At 41.0% G+C, this 17,671-nt stretch overlaps 1 protein-coding gene across 1 annotated transcript in view; it reads right to left on the minus strand.

Moving 5' to 3' along the window:
• Positions 1 to 17,671, minus strand: part of PHIP (PHIP subunit of CUL4-Ring ligase complex) — a 296,706-nt gene that overhangs the window by 91,638 nt on the left and 187,397 nt on the right. The window contains exons 21-22 of the mRNA XM_074948017.1: positions 14,002 to 14,142; positions 10,150 to 10,226 (exon numbers count right to left, since the gene is read on the minus strand). Coding sequence (XP_074804118.1) covers positions 10,150 to 10,226; positions 14,002 to 14,142 — 218 coding nt within the window. The remainder of the gene's footprint in view (positions 1 to 10,149; positions 10,227 to 14,001; positions 14,143 to 17,671) is intronic.

Genomic DNA, 17,671 nt, shown 5'->3' on the forward strand with positions numbered 1-17,671 from the left:
GTGTGCTTGTCAAGGGTCAGTGAGAAAGTGACTGATATGTTACTAAAGGTGTATTTTAATAGACTGGTTCAAAGGTGTGCGTGTACTTAACAATCATGCTGCTGTGTTTTGTTCCTTGTGCTTCTGCAGATGTGGCCTTCCCCTTCAGCAGATTCAAAACTCTTTCTCATGCCCTCCCCAAACTCTGCCTGTGCATTACTTTCCACTTTCTACAAAAACAACGAGGAGTCCAGTGGAACATTAAAGACGAACAGATTTATTTGGGCATAAGCTTTCATGGGTTGAAAACCCCACTTCTACAGATGCATGGAGTGAAAATTACAGATACAGGCATAAATATACTGGCACATGAGCAGAAGGGAGTTACCTTACAAGTGGAGAACCAATGTTGAGAAGGCCAGTTCAGTCAGGGTGGATGTGGTCCACTCCCAATAATTGATGAGGAGGTGTCAATACCAAGAAAGGGAAAATTGCTTTTGTAGTGAGCCAGCCACTCCCAGTCCCTAGTCAAACTCAAATTAATGGAGTTAAGTTTGCAAATGAATTGTAGCTCTGCAGTTTCTCTTTGAGGTCTGTTTATGAAGTTTTTGTTGTTGAAGGATGTCTAATGTTAAATCTGTTATTGAATGTCCAGCGAGACTGAAGTGTTCTCCTACGGGCTTTTGTATGTAACCATTCCTGATTTCTGGTTTGTGTCCATTTATTCTTTTACATAGAGACTGTCTGGTTTGGCCAATGTACATGGCAGAGGGGCATTGCTGGCACATGATGGCATATATCACATTAGTAGATGTGCAGGTGAATGAGCCCCTGATGGTGTGGCTGATGTGGTTGGGTCCTATGATGGTGTCGCTAGAGTAGATACGGGGACAGAGTAGGCAATGGGGTTTGTTACAGGGATTGGTTCCTGGGTTAGTGTTTCTGTGGTGTGGTGTGTAGTCACTGGTGAGTATTTGTTTCAGGTTGGGGGGCTGTCTGTAAGCGAGGACTGGCCTGCCTCCCAAGGTCTGTGAGAGTGAGGGATCGTTTTCCAGGTTAGGCTGTAGATTGTTGATGATGTGCTGGAGAGGTTTTAGCTGCGGGCTGTATGTGATGGCCAGTGGTGTTCTGTTATTTTCCTTGTTGGACCTGTCCTGTAGTAGGTGACTTATGGGTACCCATCTTGCTCTGTCAATCTGTTTCCTCACTTCCCCAGGTGGGTACTGTAGTTTAGAGAATGATTGATAAAGATCTTGTAGGTGCTTGTCTCTGTCTGAGGGATTGGAGCAAATGCGGTTGTATCTTAGGGCTTGGCTGTCCTCACTTCCAGTCAGCCCCTCAACCTGAAACATACTCCGCTCGGAAAGTCAGCCTCCCCTGGTGTCTCCTCTGTGAGAGAGAGAGAGAGAGAGAGAGAGAGAGAGAGAGAGAGTGTGTGTGTGTGTGTGTGTGTGGGGGGGGGGGGGGGGGTTTCGGTGCAATAAAAGCCACGTTTTTGAATGATAATGCAATAAAAGCCACGTTTTTGTTTCCTGCAAATTGTGACAGCAGGTGGCAGCAACACATACACACGCAGTTTAATTATTTTCTTAGATAGAATCCTAGGCCACAAAAATCACAAGTGCTTCCTAGCAAAACTCGATTTCCTTAAGCATTGCAGTCCCAAGCTTAGTAATATACATTACTAATTCTCAATTTCAAAGTATTCCCTCAAAGCCTCCCTGATTTGAACTGCCTCCTGTTGTGCCCTTCAAATAGCCCTGGTATCTGGCTGCTCAAAATCAGCATTCCGGCAGCGTGCCTCAGCAGTGCACCCCTGAGCAAACTTTTCACCCTTACCAACACAAAGAAGATGGAGCTAGGCTGTTCTCAATGGTGGCAGATGACAGAACAAGGAGCAATGGACTCAAGTTGCAGTGCAGGAGGTCTAGGTTGGATATTAAGAAAAACTATTTCACTAGGAGGGTGGTGAAGCACTGGAATAGGTTACCTAGCGAAGTGGTGGCATCTCCATTCTTAGAGGTTTATAAGGCCCAGCTTCATAAAGCTCTGGCTGGGATGATTTAGTTGGGGATTGGTCCTGCTTTGAGCAGGGGGTTGGACTAGATGACCTCCTGAGGTCTCTTCCAACCCTAATCTTCTATGATTTTATTATACATGCGTCATGCACCTTTCCAGACCACCCTGCATTGATGCCAGTCAAACACCTGCGGTGATCCAGAAGTCCCTGCAACAATATGGAGAAGTACCACTTCCTATTGCAAGGTGGTCCGGTTCCAAAATTGGAATATGCATGCCATCTATTGTCCCTCCACAGTTAGGGAAACCCATTTATTCAAAGCCATCCACTATTTCATGCACATTGCCAAGAGTCATGGTCCTTCATAGCAGGATGCGATTAATGGTCCTGCAGACTTGCGTTAATGCAGACCCTATGGTTGACTTCCTGACTCCAAACTGATTCGCGACTGACTGGTAGCAGTCTGGAGTTGCCAGCTTCCATACAGCAATCACCATGCTCTTCTCTGCTGAGAGGGAAGCTCTTATTTAGGTGTCCTTGTGCCACAGGGCTGGGGCAAGCTCTACACGCAGTTCCAGGAAGGTTGCTTTCCTCATCTGAAAATTCTGTAGCCACTGTTTGTCATCCCAGACCTTCATGGGACTATGATCCCACCACTCAGTGCTAGTTTCCTGAGCCCAAAAGCAACGGTCCACCGTGTTCAGCTGTTCCTTGAATGCCAAAAGTAATCTAATGTTGTTCCTATCCATGTCAGACAGCACGTCAGGCAAGTGTGAATCCTGTTGAGTTAGGAACTTCACGATTACCTGCACTGCCATTTGCGATGTGTTACTGATAGCTAGCAGAGCATTGGAGAACAGTGCAGAATCCATCCTTTCACAGAGATGGCAGGGTGAACAGCAAACAAGGTCCGTTGATAAATGCCATGAACCAAAAATTGAATCACATGGAATGCTGGAATGGAAAGCAATGCATCATGGGAGGTTGAGCCAGGACCCATGATGTGCTGTGATCCAATCCGCCTTCCCACAAAATCTAGCAGCAGAAGGTGGCAAGTTGAATTGTGGGATAGCTACCCACAGTGCACTGCTCTCACTGTCGATGCTAGTGCCCCAAGTGCTCTGCCAACAAAGGGAGTGTAGCGTGAACATGCCAACAAAACTCTGCAGTGTAGACAAGGCCAAAGGCAAGCACACATACCTTCCCTTGTGCAGGACACCCCTTTGATTTCTGCCTTGGCAGGGCTGCGGTGTTTGGAACATGTTTTAATAAAATCATACAGGGGAATCTTATAACTTTACATGAAGTGTTGCCACACATATTTTACCAGGACAATACTGACCTGCAAATTATGAGTTTTCACATGGTACCTTACAAAGCATACTTTGTACAAAGATTATTACAATAGGGTGTAGGGTGTGAACATGGGGTGTATTCCATCACAGACAATACTTTAGATTCGTCATTCACTTTGATTTAAAAATTGTCAGTGATGAAGAATCCACTACAACGACCCTTATTGAGTTTTTCCAATGGTTAATTACACTCACTGTTAAAAATTTACCCCACTTCCAGTCTGAATTTGTCTAGCTTCAACTTTCAGCCGTTGGATCATGTTATACCCCACTCTACTACAAGACTGAAAAGTCCATTATTAAATATTTGTCTCCCATGTAGGCACTTACAGATTGAAATCAAGTCAGGCCTTAACCTTCTCTTCATTAAAATAATGAATAATAATAAAAAAATAGATTGAACTCCTTTAGTCTATAAGGTAGGTTGTCTACTCCTTTAATCATTCTCATGACTCCTCTCTGAACCCTCTCCAATTTATCAACTTCTTTTTTGAATTGTGGACAGCAGAACTGGACGCAGTATTCCAGCAGCAGTTGCACCAGTGTCAAATGCAGAGGCAAAATAATCTCTCTACTACTCGATTTCCCTGTGTATGCATCTAAGGATCGCATTAGCCTTTTTGGCCACAGCATCATATTGGGAGCTCATGTTCACCAGATTATCCACCTACCCTCCCTAAATCTTTTTCCAGAGTCACTACTTCCCAGGATAGAATCCCCCATCCTGTACAGCCTACAGTCTTTATTTCTAGATATGTACATTTAGCCATATTAAAAAGTATATATTTTTTGCTTGCACTCAGCTTACCAATTGATCCGGATCACTTTCTATTAATGACCTGTCCTCTTCATTGTTTACCACTCTCTCAATTTTCTGTTATCTGCAAACTTTATCAGTGATTATTTTATGTTTTATTCCAAGTCATTCATGAAAATGTTAACTAGAGTAGGGCCAAGAACAAATCTCTGCAGGACCCCTCTAGAAACACACCTGCTCAATGATGATTCCACATTTACAATTACATTTTGAGAACTATCAATTAGCCAGTTTTTAATCTATTTAATTTGTGCCACGTTAATTTTATATCATTCTAATTTCTTTAATCAAAATGTCACATAGTACCAAGTCAAATGTCTTTCAAAAGTTTAAGTGTATTATATCAACACTATTACCTTAATCAACCAAGCTTGTAATCTAATTTAAAAAAAGATATCAAGTTAGTTTGCCAGGATCTATTTTCCATAAATTAATATTGATTTGCATTAATCATATCATCCTCCTTTAATTCATTATTATTCCAGTCCCATATCAGCCACTCCATTACCGGGCCTAGGATCCACAACATACTGACAGGCCTTACATGGGTCATCCCATTGACCCTTTTTAAAAATTGGCACAACATTAGCTTTCTTTCAGTCTTCTGGAACTTCCCTAGTGCTCCAAGACTTATTGAAAATTAACATTAACAGTCCAGTGAGCTCCTCAGCTAGCTCTTTTAAAACTCGTAGATGCAAACTATCTCAATCTGCTGATTTAAAAATCTCCAACTTTAGTAGCTGCTGTTTAACTTCCTCCTGAGATACTTGTGGAATTGAAAAAGTTATCATCATATGAAGAGACTACATAATCTGCTTTTTTCCCAAATACAGAGCAGAAATATTTATTGAACACTTCTGCCTTTTCTGCATTATCATCGATAATTCTACCATTTCTATCTCATAATAGACCAAAACCATTGTCAGGATTTGTTTTGTTCCTAAGATATTTATGCTCCTCCTTATTGTCCTTATCTTTGCTGGACAGTTTTCTCTTTGTCTCTCTTTACTTACCCTACCAATTTTCCACAATTCTTAGCTTCTGATTTATATTCATAACTACCAACTTCCCCTTTCTTCCATTTGTTATATGTATATATTTTATAGTTACTTCCACTTCCTCTCTAAATTAGGTCAGTTTTTTAACCAATATGGCCTTCTTTGATTTTGACTTTTGGAGCATCTAATGAAGCATTCTTAAATAATTCCAAATTATCACTGACATTTTTCTGGTTACATTCTTCCTCCTGATTTGGCTCATAATTGTTTTCAGCGTTGTGAAACTGGCCCTATTAAAGCACCAAGTATATATATATTACTGGTCTGGATTTTATTTAGTTTGTACATTATAACTATGACCAAGTTGTGATCACTTGTACCTAAGCGACCATTAATTTTTTGTTCTGTGGTCAATTCCTCTTTATCTGTCAAGATGAATTCTAATATAGAATTTCCTTGTGTTTGCTGCAACACTTTTTGAATTAGGATATTGTCAACAGTAATATTTAGAAATTCCAAGGATATTTTAGTATTGGCAGTATGAGACCTCCAGCATATGCTAATCAAATTGAAGTCCCCCATTATAATGCAACTTTTTCCCCTATGCAATATAAATAGATGCATAACGAGGTGGCCATCCTGTTCCCTAGTGTGGTCTGTAGCAGACGCCAACTAATACCCCATATTGTGCTTTATCTGTTGGGGCACAGATCCATAAGCATTCAGGATCACTTTCTTTCAAGTTACATTTGACTCAGAAATAGGTAATGCCATTTTTGACATAGTGCCACTCCCCTTCCCCTTTTGCCCACTTGATCCTTTCTAAATAAGTTATAACCATTTATTGTAACATTCAAATCATGCCACCAGGTTTCAGTTATGCCAACTAGATCAAATTTATGCTCAAACAAGCAATTCCAATGTCTCTTGTTTGTTACCCAGGCTTCTAGAGTTAGCAATTAAAATATTTCTTCTCTTCATATGAGGAAATGACCTCACCTTGTGCAGTAATGGGGGTTCTTTGAGATACGTGCCCTATGGGTGCTCCACCATAGGTGTATCTGTGCTCCTGCGCCTCTAATGGAGATTTTAACTACCAGTGTCCATTCAGCCCGCACACGTACTTTCCCTCCCTTGTGGTCTGCCTCGAGATTATTTAGCACTACATGGGCAAACCTCACTCCGTTTATTCTCTAACGCAGAGCCCCTTATGGAGAACTCCAAAGTAGAGGAGAGAAAGGTTGCTTGTGGAGCATCCATAGGGACACACATCTCAAAGAACCAATGTGAGTAACTTCCTCTTCTTCGAGTAGCATCCCTATGGGTGCTCCACTATAGGTGACTTCACAGTAGTATCCCTCATGGAGGGCTGGGGCTTTGGATTGGAGTCTGTTACTACAGAGAGTACTGTGTAGCTGAAGATGGCATCAGAGGCCAAATCTCCAATGATCGCATAATATTCTGCTCAAGTGTGGGCAGAGGCCCATGTCACTGCTCTGCAGATTTCTGAGATAGGGACATCTTTAAGAAATGTGACCGAGGTAGAAACTGACCTCGTGGAGTGTATACAGATTCCAGAGGGAGGCAACAAGTTGTGCCCTTGATAGCAGTGATTAATGCAACCAGAGACCCATCTGCATAGTCTTTGAGACGATATTATGGAGCCTTTGGATCTTTCCACGAATGAAAGTAAGTCCTTAGTCCAGTTCAAGTAGAAGGCTAGTGCTCTTCTAATATCTAGCATATGCAGAATCGCCTCCCTGTAGTCACAACGTGGTTTTGGGGAAAAAACAGGAAGATGGATCTGCTGTTTTGGAAAGAGGAGGCAACTTTCGGGAGAAACTTGGGATGCGGCCTCAGAGTTACTTTGTCTTTAAAATAAAGACCATGTATGGTGGGTGTGCCAGCTATTTCTCCTATGCACCTAGCTAAGATGATGGCAATTAGATACGATGTCTTCATGGACAGGTGTAAGAGAGAGTAAGTTGCCATGGGCTCAAAAGGAAGTCTAGTCAAAGCTTTGAGAACCAGATTAAGATCCCAGGGCGGAGTGGGTGGTATCAAATGCAGGAAGAGATTCCCAACGCACTTAAGGAATCTATGCGTCAGTGGATGAGCAAACACTGATTATCTGTCTACCTGATGGTGAAAAGCCGTTATGGACACAATATTGAACTTAAGGGAGCTGAGTGAGAGTTTTGATCTCTTGAAGTCTAAAATGTAGTCTAAAATCAGCAGGAGGGAAGACAAGATTGAGTCTGTGTGCTTACAAAGACACCAAACTTGGAATCCTTTCCATTTTTGTTGGCAAGTACATTGAGTGGTTGAATTCTGGCTGTGCAGCAACACGTCTTTCACCTCATCAGAGTATTCTAACTCTATGTCTTGGAACCAGAAGGAGCCAAGTCTGGAAGTGGAGGACCTGCAGGTTGGAATGAAGGATCAGCCCATTGCTTTGAGAGAGAAGGTGAGGAATGGGACTCAGAGAAACCAGAGAACATATTGCCATCTGTGTCAGATAAGGGAACCAGACTTGTCTGGTCAGGAGGGGGCACTCAGAATAACTTGCTTTGTCTCATCGAATTTTCAGCAGGACCTTGCATAGAAAAGGAAATGGGGGAAAGACATACAAGAGGTCCCTGTCCCAGGGGAGGATGAGGGCATCTCCCAGTGAATGTTTCCCCAGGTCGGCCCTAAAGCAGTAACAACAACATTTCTTGTCCCAGTAAGTAGCAAAGAGATCTGTAGTTGGGGTTCCCCAAAGGGAGAATATGACTCAAAGCATCTTTGAATTCAGTTCCCATTTGTGGTTGTGAGAAAAGTTCCGACAGACTGTTGGCTGTCACATTCTGTATCCCTGGTAGATAGAGAGCTGAGATGAGCATGTTGTGACAGATGCACCAGTTCCAAAGTTTGAGTGCTTCCATGCAGAGGGAGGGAAATCTAGCGCCACCCTGGCAATTTACATAAAACATACAGGTCAGATTGTCCATCATGATCTTTGAATGGATATTCTTGATGAAAGGCAAAAAGTGTGCCCAGGCGTTCTTGATGGCCTTTAGCTCCAAAACATTGATATGGAGGGTCACTTTTGTGGAAGACCACTTGCCTTGAACCTTGCGGTTGTGTAAGTGAGCTCCCCAGCCTATTAGGGAGGCATACAGCATTAGAGACAGTGGCGGTGGTGGCTGCACGAATGAAATGCCTGCTTGGATATTGGATGGGTCTTTTCACCAGTCCCAGGAGTGCTTTACTATAGAGGGCAGTGATATCAGTTTGGTTAGTCTATCCCCGTTCAAGGAATAGACAGAAGTGAGCCACATCAGAAGACACCTCATGAATATCCAGGTGTTTGGGGTGACGAAGGTGCAGGCTGCCATATGACCTAGCTGAAGGCAGTTCCTGGCTGATGTTTAACGGCTGGCCTTAACTATCTCTATGAGACTCGTAAGGGTAGTGAGTCTGTGTAGAGCAGGGGTTCTCAGACTTTTGTACTATTGACCCCTTTCACACAGAAAGCCTCTGAGTGCGACCCCCCCCCCTTATACATTAAAAACACTCTTTTATATATTTAACACCATTATAAATGTTGGAGGCAAAGATGAATTTGGGGTGGAGGCTGACAGCTTGCAACCCGCCATGTAATAGCCTCGCGATCCCCTGAGGGGTCCCAACCCTCAGTTTGAGAACCCCTGGGCTATTACCTTGAACTGTCCCTTACAATATGTGCTAAGTACTGTACATATGCTAAACAATCTGTTCCACCTTGCATTTGCTATCATGCTGAGAGTACCTTTCCTAGACCCGAAGAAGAGTTCTGTGTAAGTCAAAAGCTTGTCTCTCTCACCAAAAGAAGTTGGTCCAATAAAAGATCCACCTTTTCTCTCATATAAATTGTTAGTTATATTTTCTCTTGTTATCCATTTCAGTCTTCTCTTTCTTCTAGTTTTTTCTCCTTTTTGTTTTTTTTTTTGGCTTAAACTCTGTTTTGCTCTCTTGCTTTTCTGGTCCATCTCCCCTGCTAACTCCTTCCTCTTCATTTCCCTAACCACCTGAAAGCTGTCTGCCATGGAGCGAGTGCCCATTTCAAGTTTCATAGGACTAAGTTGCATGGCTGAGTAGAGCATCTTTGACCAGTTGGCTACTGTCTACACCTGTAAATATATATATATAAAAAAAAGCTGCCCACAAAGCCGGCTGCATTATGTGCTACTACCAGAACAGAGAAAGCAGGCAATTTTCAAGGAACTGCCAAAAACTTTACCTGACGACTAGGTAGCTTTCTATTAGCAGTTTCTTTTCACCTTTCCACATCCCCAACTGCCACTTCAGATTAGTCTAATGCAGGGGTTCTCAAACTTCATTGCACCGCAACCCCCTTCTGACAACAAAAATTACTTAACGACCCCAGGAGGGAGACCGAAGCCTGAGCCCGCCCCAGCCCCACTGCCGGGGGGAGGGAGGGGGGCACCAAAGCCCGAGCCTCACTGCTCTGGGCAGGGAGGCCAAAGCTGAAGCTCAAGGGCCTGCAACCCCCAGAGACCTGCAACCTGAGCCCAGCCACTCAGGGCTGAAACCCTCGGGCTTTGGCTTCAGCCCTGGGCAGTGTGGCTTGGGCTTCGGCCCTGGGCCCCAGCAAATCTAAGCCAGCCCTAGCGACCCCATTCAAAGGAGACTACGATCCATTTTGGGGTCCCGACCCACAATTTGAGAACCGCTGGTCTAATGCCTCCTGAAATTATACCTCCCACCCGCCCCAAAAAGGTTAGGAAACACCTCCTGAAAAATTAAGTTTCACAGATTCCTATGAATTTGTTTAACACTCAAAAGCTGCGAGACTCTGTTTTCATATCTTTTAAGTTCTTAAGCATTTTCTCTCTTCTATGTGCATAATGCTCACTAATGATAATGAAACATGCAGAGAGGACAGAATCCTTAAAAGTTATAATATTTTACTTAATACTGTATTCTGTCACTTACCTAGAACTGCCATCACTGTGCCATGCTTTCTCTTCATCTTCTGATGTTCCACCACTGGCAACAACTGCTTCTCCTTCCTAACAAGGAAATGATAGATATTTACTTTGTGGTGTTAAACTGAAAACTATAATTACAGTTAATACTTGACAGAATCATTATAATTCAAAGTCTGTGAAGTTTTCCATTAGAAGCTGTATCTTTCAGGGGCTTATAAGTCAACCATTAAATACAAATTTTCAACTTAAGTACTTATTTTCTTTAAGATGATTTAGTTGAATTCTTTGCTATTTAAATAAGAGCAACAACAACAAATGTATAATGTACGGAAGGCAGACATCTAGTGGATGGAGGACTGGACTGTGACCCAGGTCCTTAGTTCTGGTATTGATTTCCTGTGACCAAACTTAGGTCCTTGGTTCTGGTATTGATTTCCTGTGACCTTCAGAAGTCACTAAGGGTTTTCTACCTTGGAACAATCAAGAAAATTAATCCGAATTAACAAAAGGTGTGAATGTAAAGTGGATTAATTAAAACGCATTAAACCCTTGTGTGAACACACTCATTCAGAACTGAAGTGGCCATAATTTGGTTTATCTTAATTCAGTTAATACAGCCACTTCAATTCTGAATGTGAGGGCATGGCTACACTGGAAACTTCAAAGCGCTGCCGCGGGACCGCTCCCACGGCAGCGCTTTGAAATGCGAGTGTGGTCGCGAGCGAGCACTGGGAGACAGCTCTCCCAGCGCTCCTGGTAATCCACCTCCACGAGGGGATTAGCTCGGAGCCTGTCCACACTAGCGCTTTAAAGCGCTTGGACTTGCTCAGCTCAGGGGGGCCACCTGAGCCAGCAAGTTAGAGCGATATAAAATGTAAGTGTAGACAAGCCCTGAGTGTCCACACAGGGTTTAACACAGAGTAACTAATCCACTTTAAATTCACACCTTTAGTTAATTTGGATTACTCTTCCTGAGTGTCCCCATGTAGACAAGCCCTTCTCTTTATGTCTCTGTTTCCCCTCTAACACTTTGTTCTGTCTATTGAGATTGTTAGCTCTTTGGGGCAATGACTATCTCTTACTTTGCATATGGACAGTACCTGCTACAATGGAGCTCTGATCTCAGTTGGGGCATCTATGCACAACTGTAATGCTAATATACAACAGTGGCATAAATGCTTTCTGTCAAATGTTTCTGTGTTTCTGTAACTAAAATATATGCATCCATTTAGTTTTAGTCTGTACTATGGACCCAAATATCTTGGTTTTTAATTTAAAAAAAAATATTTCCAGTTAATGGTCCACTGACCTAAGGTAGAAATTAGCTACATAGCATCCACCGTAACTACTTTTCTTTAATGCTTAGGTATACCATAAACAATGCACTGCATAAAATTCATACCACATATTGAAAGCAAACACTGAATCCCACAGAAATAGCTAAAATATATCTTGTCTATTCGCAAGAACAGTGCACGATATTGGAATAGCTCATTTACAAAAAGGCTTTTTTGGAAGGGAAATACAATTCTATTGTTTAAAAAAAATTACAAATACAAGCATGCTGGGGAACTTTAAATTAAATTGGAATGTTGGGTAAGAAAAGTTTAAAAGAGACTTAAATCCATTAAAGCCAATTCTAATGCTGTATCATAATTATGTAGATCAAATATTTCAAAGATGAAGAACAAGAAGTTTAAGTATAAGAATGTATACAAATATTAATCATGTTTTCAGTTTGTTTCTACTATGAAGTGGCTAAAATACACAGTGGAGTTCAGTGTTTGCTGCATCAATTTTCAGTTAAAATATGCTGAACAAACAAGATTTTTCTTTTAAAATGCCAGATCTGTACATTCCCATAGGGTTTTGTAAGACAATCTGGATACTTTCATTCTCACACACTATCAGCAATGAAGCCCATGCAGACCACATTCTGTCATAAGTTACACTTGTGCAACCTCTTTGTATTCAGGGGTATTGCACAGGTGTAACAGAAGAGATTTAAAACCTGCAACTGGAACTTGGTTAACAATTTGAGAAGAAATTAAATCCAGATTTATGTCCCATCATTGCACTGAATCTGCAGTGGTAATGAGTCAAAAGCCTTTTTTCTGTCACTGAAGTAAGTTGATATGACTAACATTTACAAGAACTGCTCCGTAAAAAGGTGCCATTGTTACACAGTTACCTTCAGAGCAGGTCATTTTAAAGTGTTTAACAAAGATCAAGGGACATCTAAGACAAAAACAACACCGGTCCACTTGTTTGCAACACCAACTAAGTGACCCACAATTGAATGTTCAGCTATCTGTCCAAACATCTTGATTCTTAGAATTGCACCTAACATTGTGATATCTAATCTACTCTTTCTCCAAAGATGCCCCCTCTAGAACAAATTGTGGGCACAATGGCAGTACAAAACAAGGCAGATTGCAAGTGCCTTGTTACACTAGTTCAATGAATAAGAATATCCTTGGTTTTGCAACACTTGTTTTCCTTCCCCTTCCACAATATCTCTCTTTAAATCATTTATGTTATCATAGGCAAAGTAACTTTCTTCTGTGTTGGAAAATTATGAGCAGAGTTCCCTTAACTACTGATAAAGCTGGTCCCTGACTAACTACCTGGGTATGTTGAAACAATTTTATTATGTCATGTAAATCTCACATGCTAATACTGGGATGGTTTGTCTCTGAATTTGTGTAAGAACTTGGTCATATTCTTACCTATAAAACACTACAGACCCAAGATAAAATTAAACACTCAAGCTCAATATGCATGTCTAAACAAGTAATTTCCCCTCAATTTTGCATGCCTTTCCCTAAACAGTCAGCTTTTTGTGCCATGACCAAGGGACATATTTTTAAAACTCTCTACACGCATAATTTATGCATATCCAAATCTGGGTTTGAGAGTCCAGGTTAGGCACATAAAGATGTTTGTGCACACTTAGAAATCCGAACCTGCATTTTTAGGAAATCTATTTAGACACAATATTTGTATATGGAAGAGGTGTCTTTACCAAAATGCAATATAAAAATTTACATACAGTTATAATTTTGATTGGCATAAATTTAAATGATGCATGCATTTTAATGGTTTTTTTTTTCATTTAAACCTTGCCAAAAGTAAAACTTTTTATATTAGAAATGATAGAAATTACATCCTTCTGGCTATAAATAATTAATTCTACCCTTACTGAAGCTTATCCCACTTACGTATTTTATTTCAGACCTCTTTCATTTTATTATATATAAAATGTGTATAATATGATTCCACCTCTGTTTTTGCTGTTTCATTTACAGTTGTATGAAACCTACAGAAATCTGCTATTCATGCTTCAATCCTTCCATGTAAACCTTGCTAAACTTGTAAACTCCATATACAAAAAAAAAAAAGTCTGACCTGTATAGACTGAAATGTATGCTGAGATGCTTAAAATTAATACCTTTTGTGTTTATGTCAATGTTTTCATCTCTGGGCATTTTTTAAAATACAGATTTTGACCCAATTTGATCCACTATACACTGTGGAGAATGAAGTACATGTTACATGTGAAGTAGCATTTGCAGGTGTAATTTAAATTTCTTTTGAAAATAAGCATTCCAAATATATATACAAATAGTTTATATAAATTAACACCTTTCCACTTTCTTACAGTAAATTTGTAGGCATACTTGAAAGATTGCCAATGCACTTGTTATTACCTGTACACTTGTGAAAAGTTAGCTCAGTATCTAATTTAACCATAAAAAGTAATCAACAATAAACGTTTGCTTTTGAACTTGAGCAACAATATTTAGCATAACAACATAAACAATTTATAATGCAGCCTACTGATTCAGAGTCTTACATCTGAAGAACTGTTCCCATTTTCTAACTCTTCAGCAGGCCTGGCAGTTTCTTCCAATGCATATCTGGTACGGTAATTGTGCTGGTTTGCCTGTTGCTTTCTTGAGTCTCCAGTATCTAATATATGATCATGAGAATGGTTCTATAAGGATATGAAAATTATATAAGAATCAATATATACTTGAACACAAATGATTTTCTGTAAAACCTTAGATTAGTGTTCTGTTAATGAATAAAGTTCTAGTACGGCTTAGATTTTTTCTGGAATTTTGTCGTGGCAAAAACGTACATTTTACAAACAGTTCAAAAATCATAAAATTGAGAGCAAGGGTCAAGAAAGTCAAATGCTAATAAACGGAAACTCAATGAAAACCTATGCACTTGCGCTTAAGGGCTGTAACTGTCATTCAGTACATCCCTGGACCACTGTATTTCTCTCATAGACATGAAATAAAATTTATCTTGACTTACCAAAAATTTCCTCGATCTTAATTACCAAGTCCAAAGAATGGCCTCTAAGCCTGCATACATCTATGTCAGACCTGTCAGCCACTGACAGAAGGGGGTGCCACCAGCTACACCGAAGAACCTGCCACTGAAACAGGTTCCATTGCAACTGATATCCCTTGTGGACTGAAATGTATTAATGAGCTTATATGCACTAAAAAAAACTGTAAGTTCCTACTGCAGAGCATTTCTTTATGAACCAATCTGAATGAACTGAAAGAGTAAGATGTATTCATTTGGCCAATGAAATTCCACCCTTCCTTGTTTGGAGTATCTGTGGAGCCTGTAACTCAGAGAAAGGAAATTTTTGGTAAGTCAAGAAATTTTCCTATTCTTTTTTGTTTATAAGATCCACAGACCTGTTAATCTAATGGGATTTTATCACAGTGTCTTCAGGCTGGCCATCAAGCAGAACTACACACAGGGCTAAAAACTCCTCCTCTACTTCTAGAAGATCACAGCCTGGGGTACCCTCCTATCAAAGTCAGCGTCCACCAATGCCTCAATATTTAGCTTATACATTTTTGAGAAGGTATGGATGGACAATCAAGCAGCTGCTTTGCAGGTTCCATCATATGGTTTGTAAGATCTTTCAGCCCAGGAAGCTGCTACTATTCACAGCAAGTGAGCTTTGCTGCTGTTTTCGGGAGAGAGACAATGCATCCATTAAGCCTCAAACTCAGCCATCTTGAATTAGTAGATTTGTATGCCCTCTTTCCTTTAGATGCCAAATAATAGAGAATATTAGATCACTGGACTTACGAATAATCTGTGCGTGAGAGATGTAGATCTTGAGGCCTCTATGAACACCCAACATCTGTCAGAGCTCTCTTGGGTCAGATGGTTTTGAAAAAAGAGGGAAATACAATTTGGGGGGTTCTGTGAAAATCTGAGTTAATTTTGGGGATAAAGGATAATCTGTTCGAAGAACCACCTTATAATAGTGGACTATGCTGTACTGTACCTAACAGAAAAAAGTTTTAAACCCCAAGCTCCAACACCCTCCAGGCAGAGATGATGGCTATCAGGAAAGCCATATTCCTGGGGAGGAAATATATGCAGTCCTTCCTGAAGGGATCAGAAGGACACAGAATCAGGGTATAAAGAGCTAAACTGAGGGGGACCTTGGGGGAGCTCAATTAATCCTAGGAAATGCCTGACATCACAGCAAAAAGAGATTTCTTCCTGCCTGTGGAAAAAAGTATCCTAGATAATGCAGCCACTTATCTTTTAATGCTGAAACTGTAAGATCTTTGATCAGATCCTCCTGTAACTATCCCAAGATCTGTGATATAGATGCCAAAGGAGGAGAGAAGCTAAGTTTCTTGCACCACAGCTTGAACTTCCACCTGGCCTAGAATAAAGAATTTGTGGAAACTTTTCTAGACGTCAGAAGAGTGGAGATTATACTTTCTGAGTATCCTCTCTCTCATGGGAGAGTGGTCAGAATTCAGGCAAGTTAGTCTTAAGTACTCTTGACTTCAGTGACAAACTGGTCCATGGAACGCCAGTCCTATCTTAAGGAAGGACAATGGAGTTGAACTGAACCATACTGAGGAGATCAGAGAACCAGGGCCAATACAAAGCCACGAATATTACCAATCAATGCCCTCTCCCTCTTTATATTCTGGTCCGCTCTATGTAGCAGAGAAAAAGGAGATACATACAGAAGGCCTACTGACCACCGTGCTGGGAAAGAGCATTTGTACCCTATTGCCCTTGGATTCCTCCTCATTGAGAGAAAAAGGAGGGGGACTTTGCCATTTGTGTGTGATGCAAATGGTTTCATCAGAAGAACCCCAAATTTCCTCAGCAGGAACTGAAACACTTGAGTGAAGATTCCACTACGCATGATCTAGCTTTTCCCTGCTTAGCCAGTTGGGAGCAATGTTTTATTTTTATTTGACTATGTAGAGTTTGGATGAACTAGAGATTTTGTTCCACTCAGGACATCAGAAGGTAGACCTCATTGTGCAGGGATGATGAGTGTATTCTGTTTGTTCATATAGTCCATTGCACTGGTGGTGTCTGTCATGATTAGTACACATGAGCATACCTTGGGACCACAGTGAATTGCCCTGAGCGCTTAATCAGTTTATACTGTTTCCTCTCATGTTTTGTTTAAGTTCCCTGTACTGAATTTACTATGAGAGTTTCCCATCCCTTGAGGCTAATATTGGAGATAAGCCCTATTCTATCCAGCTTGGCCATGGGAAATCTCTTGTTAAAACAATATGTGCAGAGACAGTTGCACTCTCCTGGTGGGATGAACAAAAAGTATAAGGAGGCAGGGACAGTGGACATGACTGGAGGAGGGTCTCACGTACGCAGGAATCCTTTGACTGCTTTCTGAACTGCTACTCAGCACTCAAGGAGCGGAAAGGGCTCCAGTGTTGTGATAGCCAAGCAAATTAAATGAAGCCTGTAAAAGGGGAACAAAAAGTTACCCCTCTAGTAAGGAAAGACATTTTGTAAAAACTCTGATTTTGTGAAGATACTCCACTATTACCCTGGTAGAAAACAAAATAGGAGCATTCAAAACTACTGATTCCCTGTTTGGAGTTCTGATAAACCATTGATGGGTCCTTGCCTAGCTCTAACTGCCTCCAAATCCCTAAGGGACAGCACTTTTGGCTCCTGTGCTGTCACAATTTTTATTTCTCCAGCCAACGTGTTCCAGGATTGACAAGACCAGAAAGTCTAATTTAAAGAGTCGCACAGCCTCTTCAAAAATACAAGCACCCCTTCAAGCTCTCTATTTCACAAACATATTTTTTAAAAAGGCATAAGGGGCCAGCAATGGTATGTCCCCAGTGTGTATGGGTCTCAGACCACTGCCCACTCCCCCTCCCACAGTCCTGCTGCTGCTCATGTCTACTCTGAAGGATGTTTTGATATTGCCAGATCCATCAGACCTATATTTTAAAAAATTCCTCAAAGAACTGCTATGAGAGGTACTATTATGGAAAATATTTTGTCACATTTAGTGTCCCTGTTTGTATAGGGGATGTGATTGGAAGATGTGATTAATCTTGGCATAACTTTTGAACACAAAAAGCCATGTGATGTACATGTTAGACAAAGTTTTCTTCCACTTGTGCAACTTAAGCAATATGCACTCTTATTCATCTGTGACAACCTCAAACAGCAATACATCCCCTCAT

The sequence above is a fragment of the Natator depressus genome, chromosome 3, assembly GCF_965152275.1.
Source record: "Natator depressus isolate rNatDep1 chromosome 3, rNatDep2.hap1, whole genome shotgun sequence".
Lineage (NCBI taxonomy): Eukaryota > Metazoa > Chordata > Testudines > Cheloniidae > Natator > Natator depressus.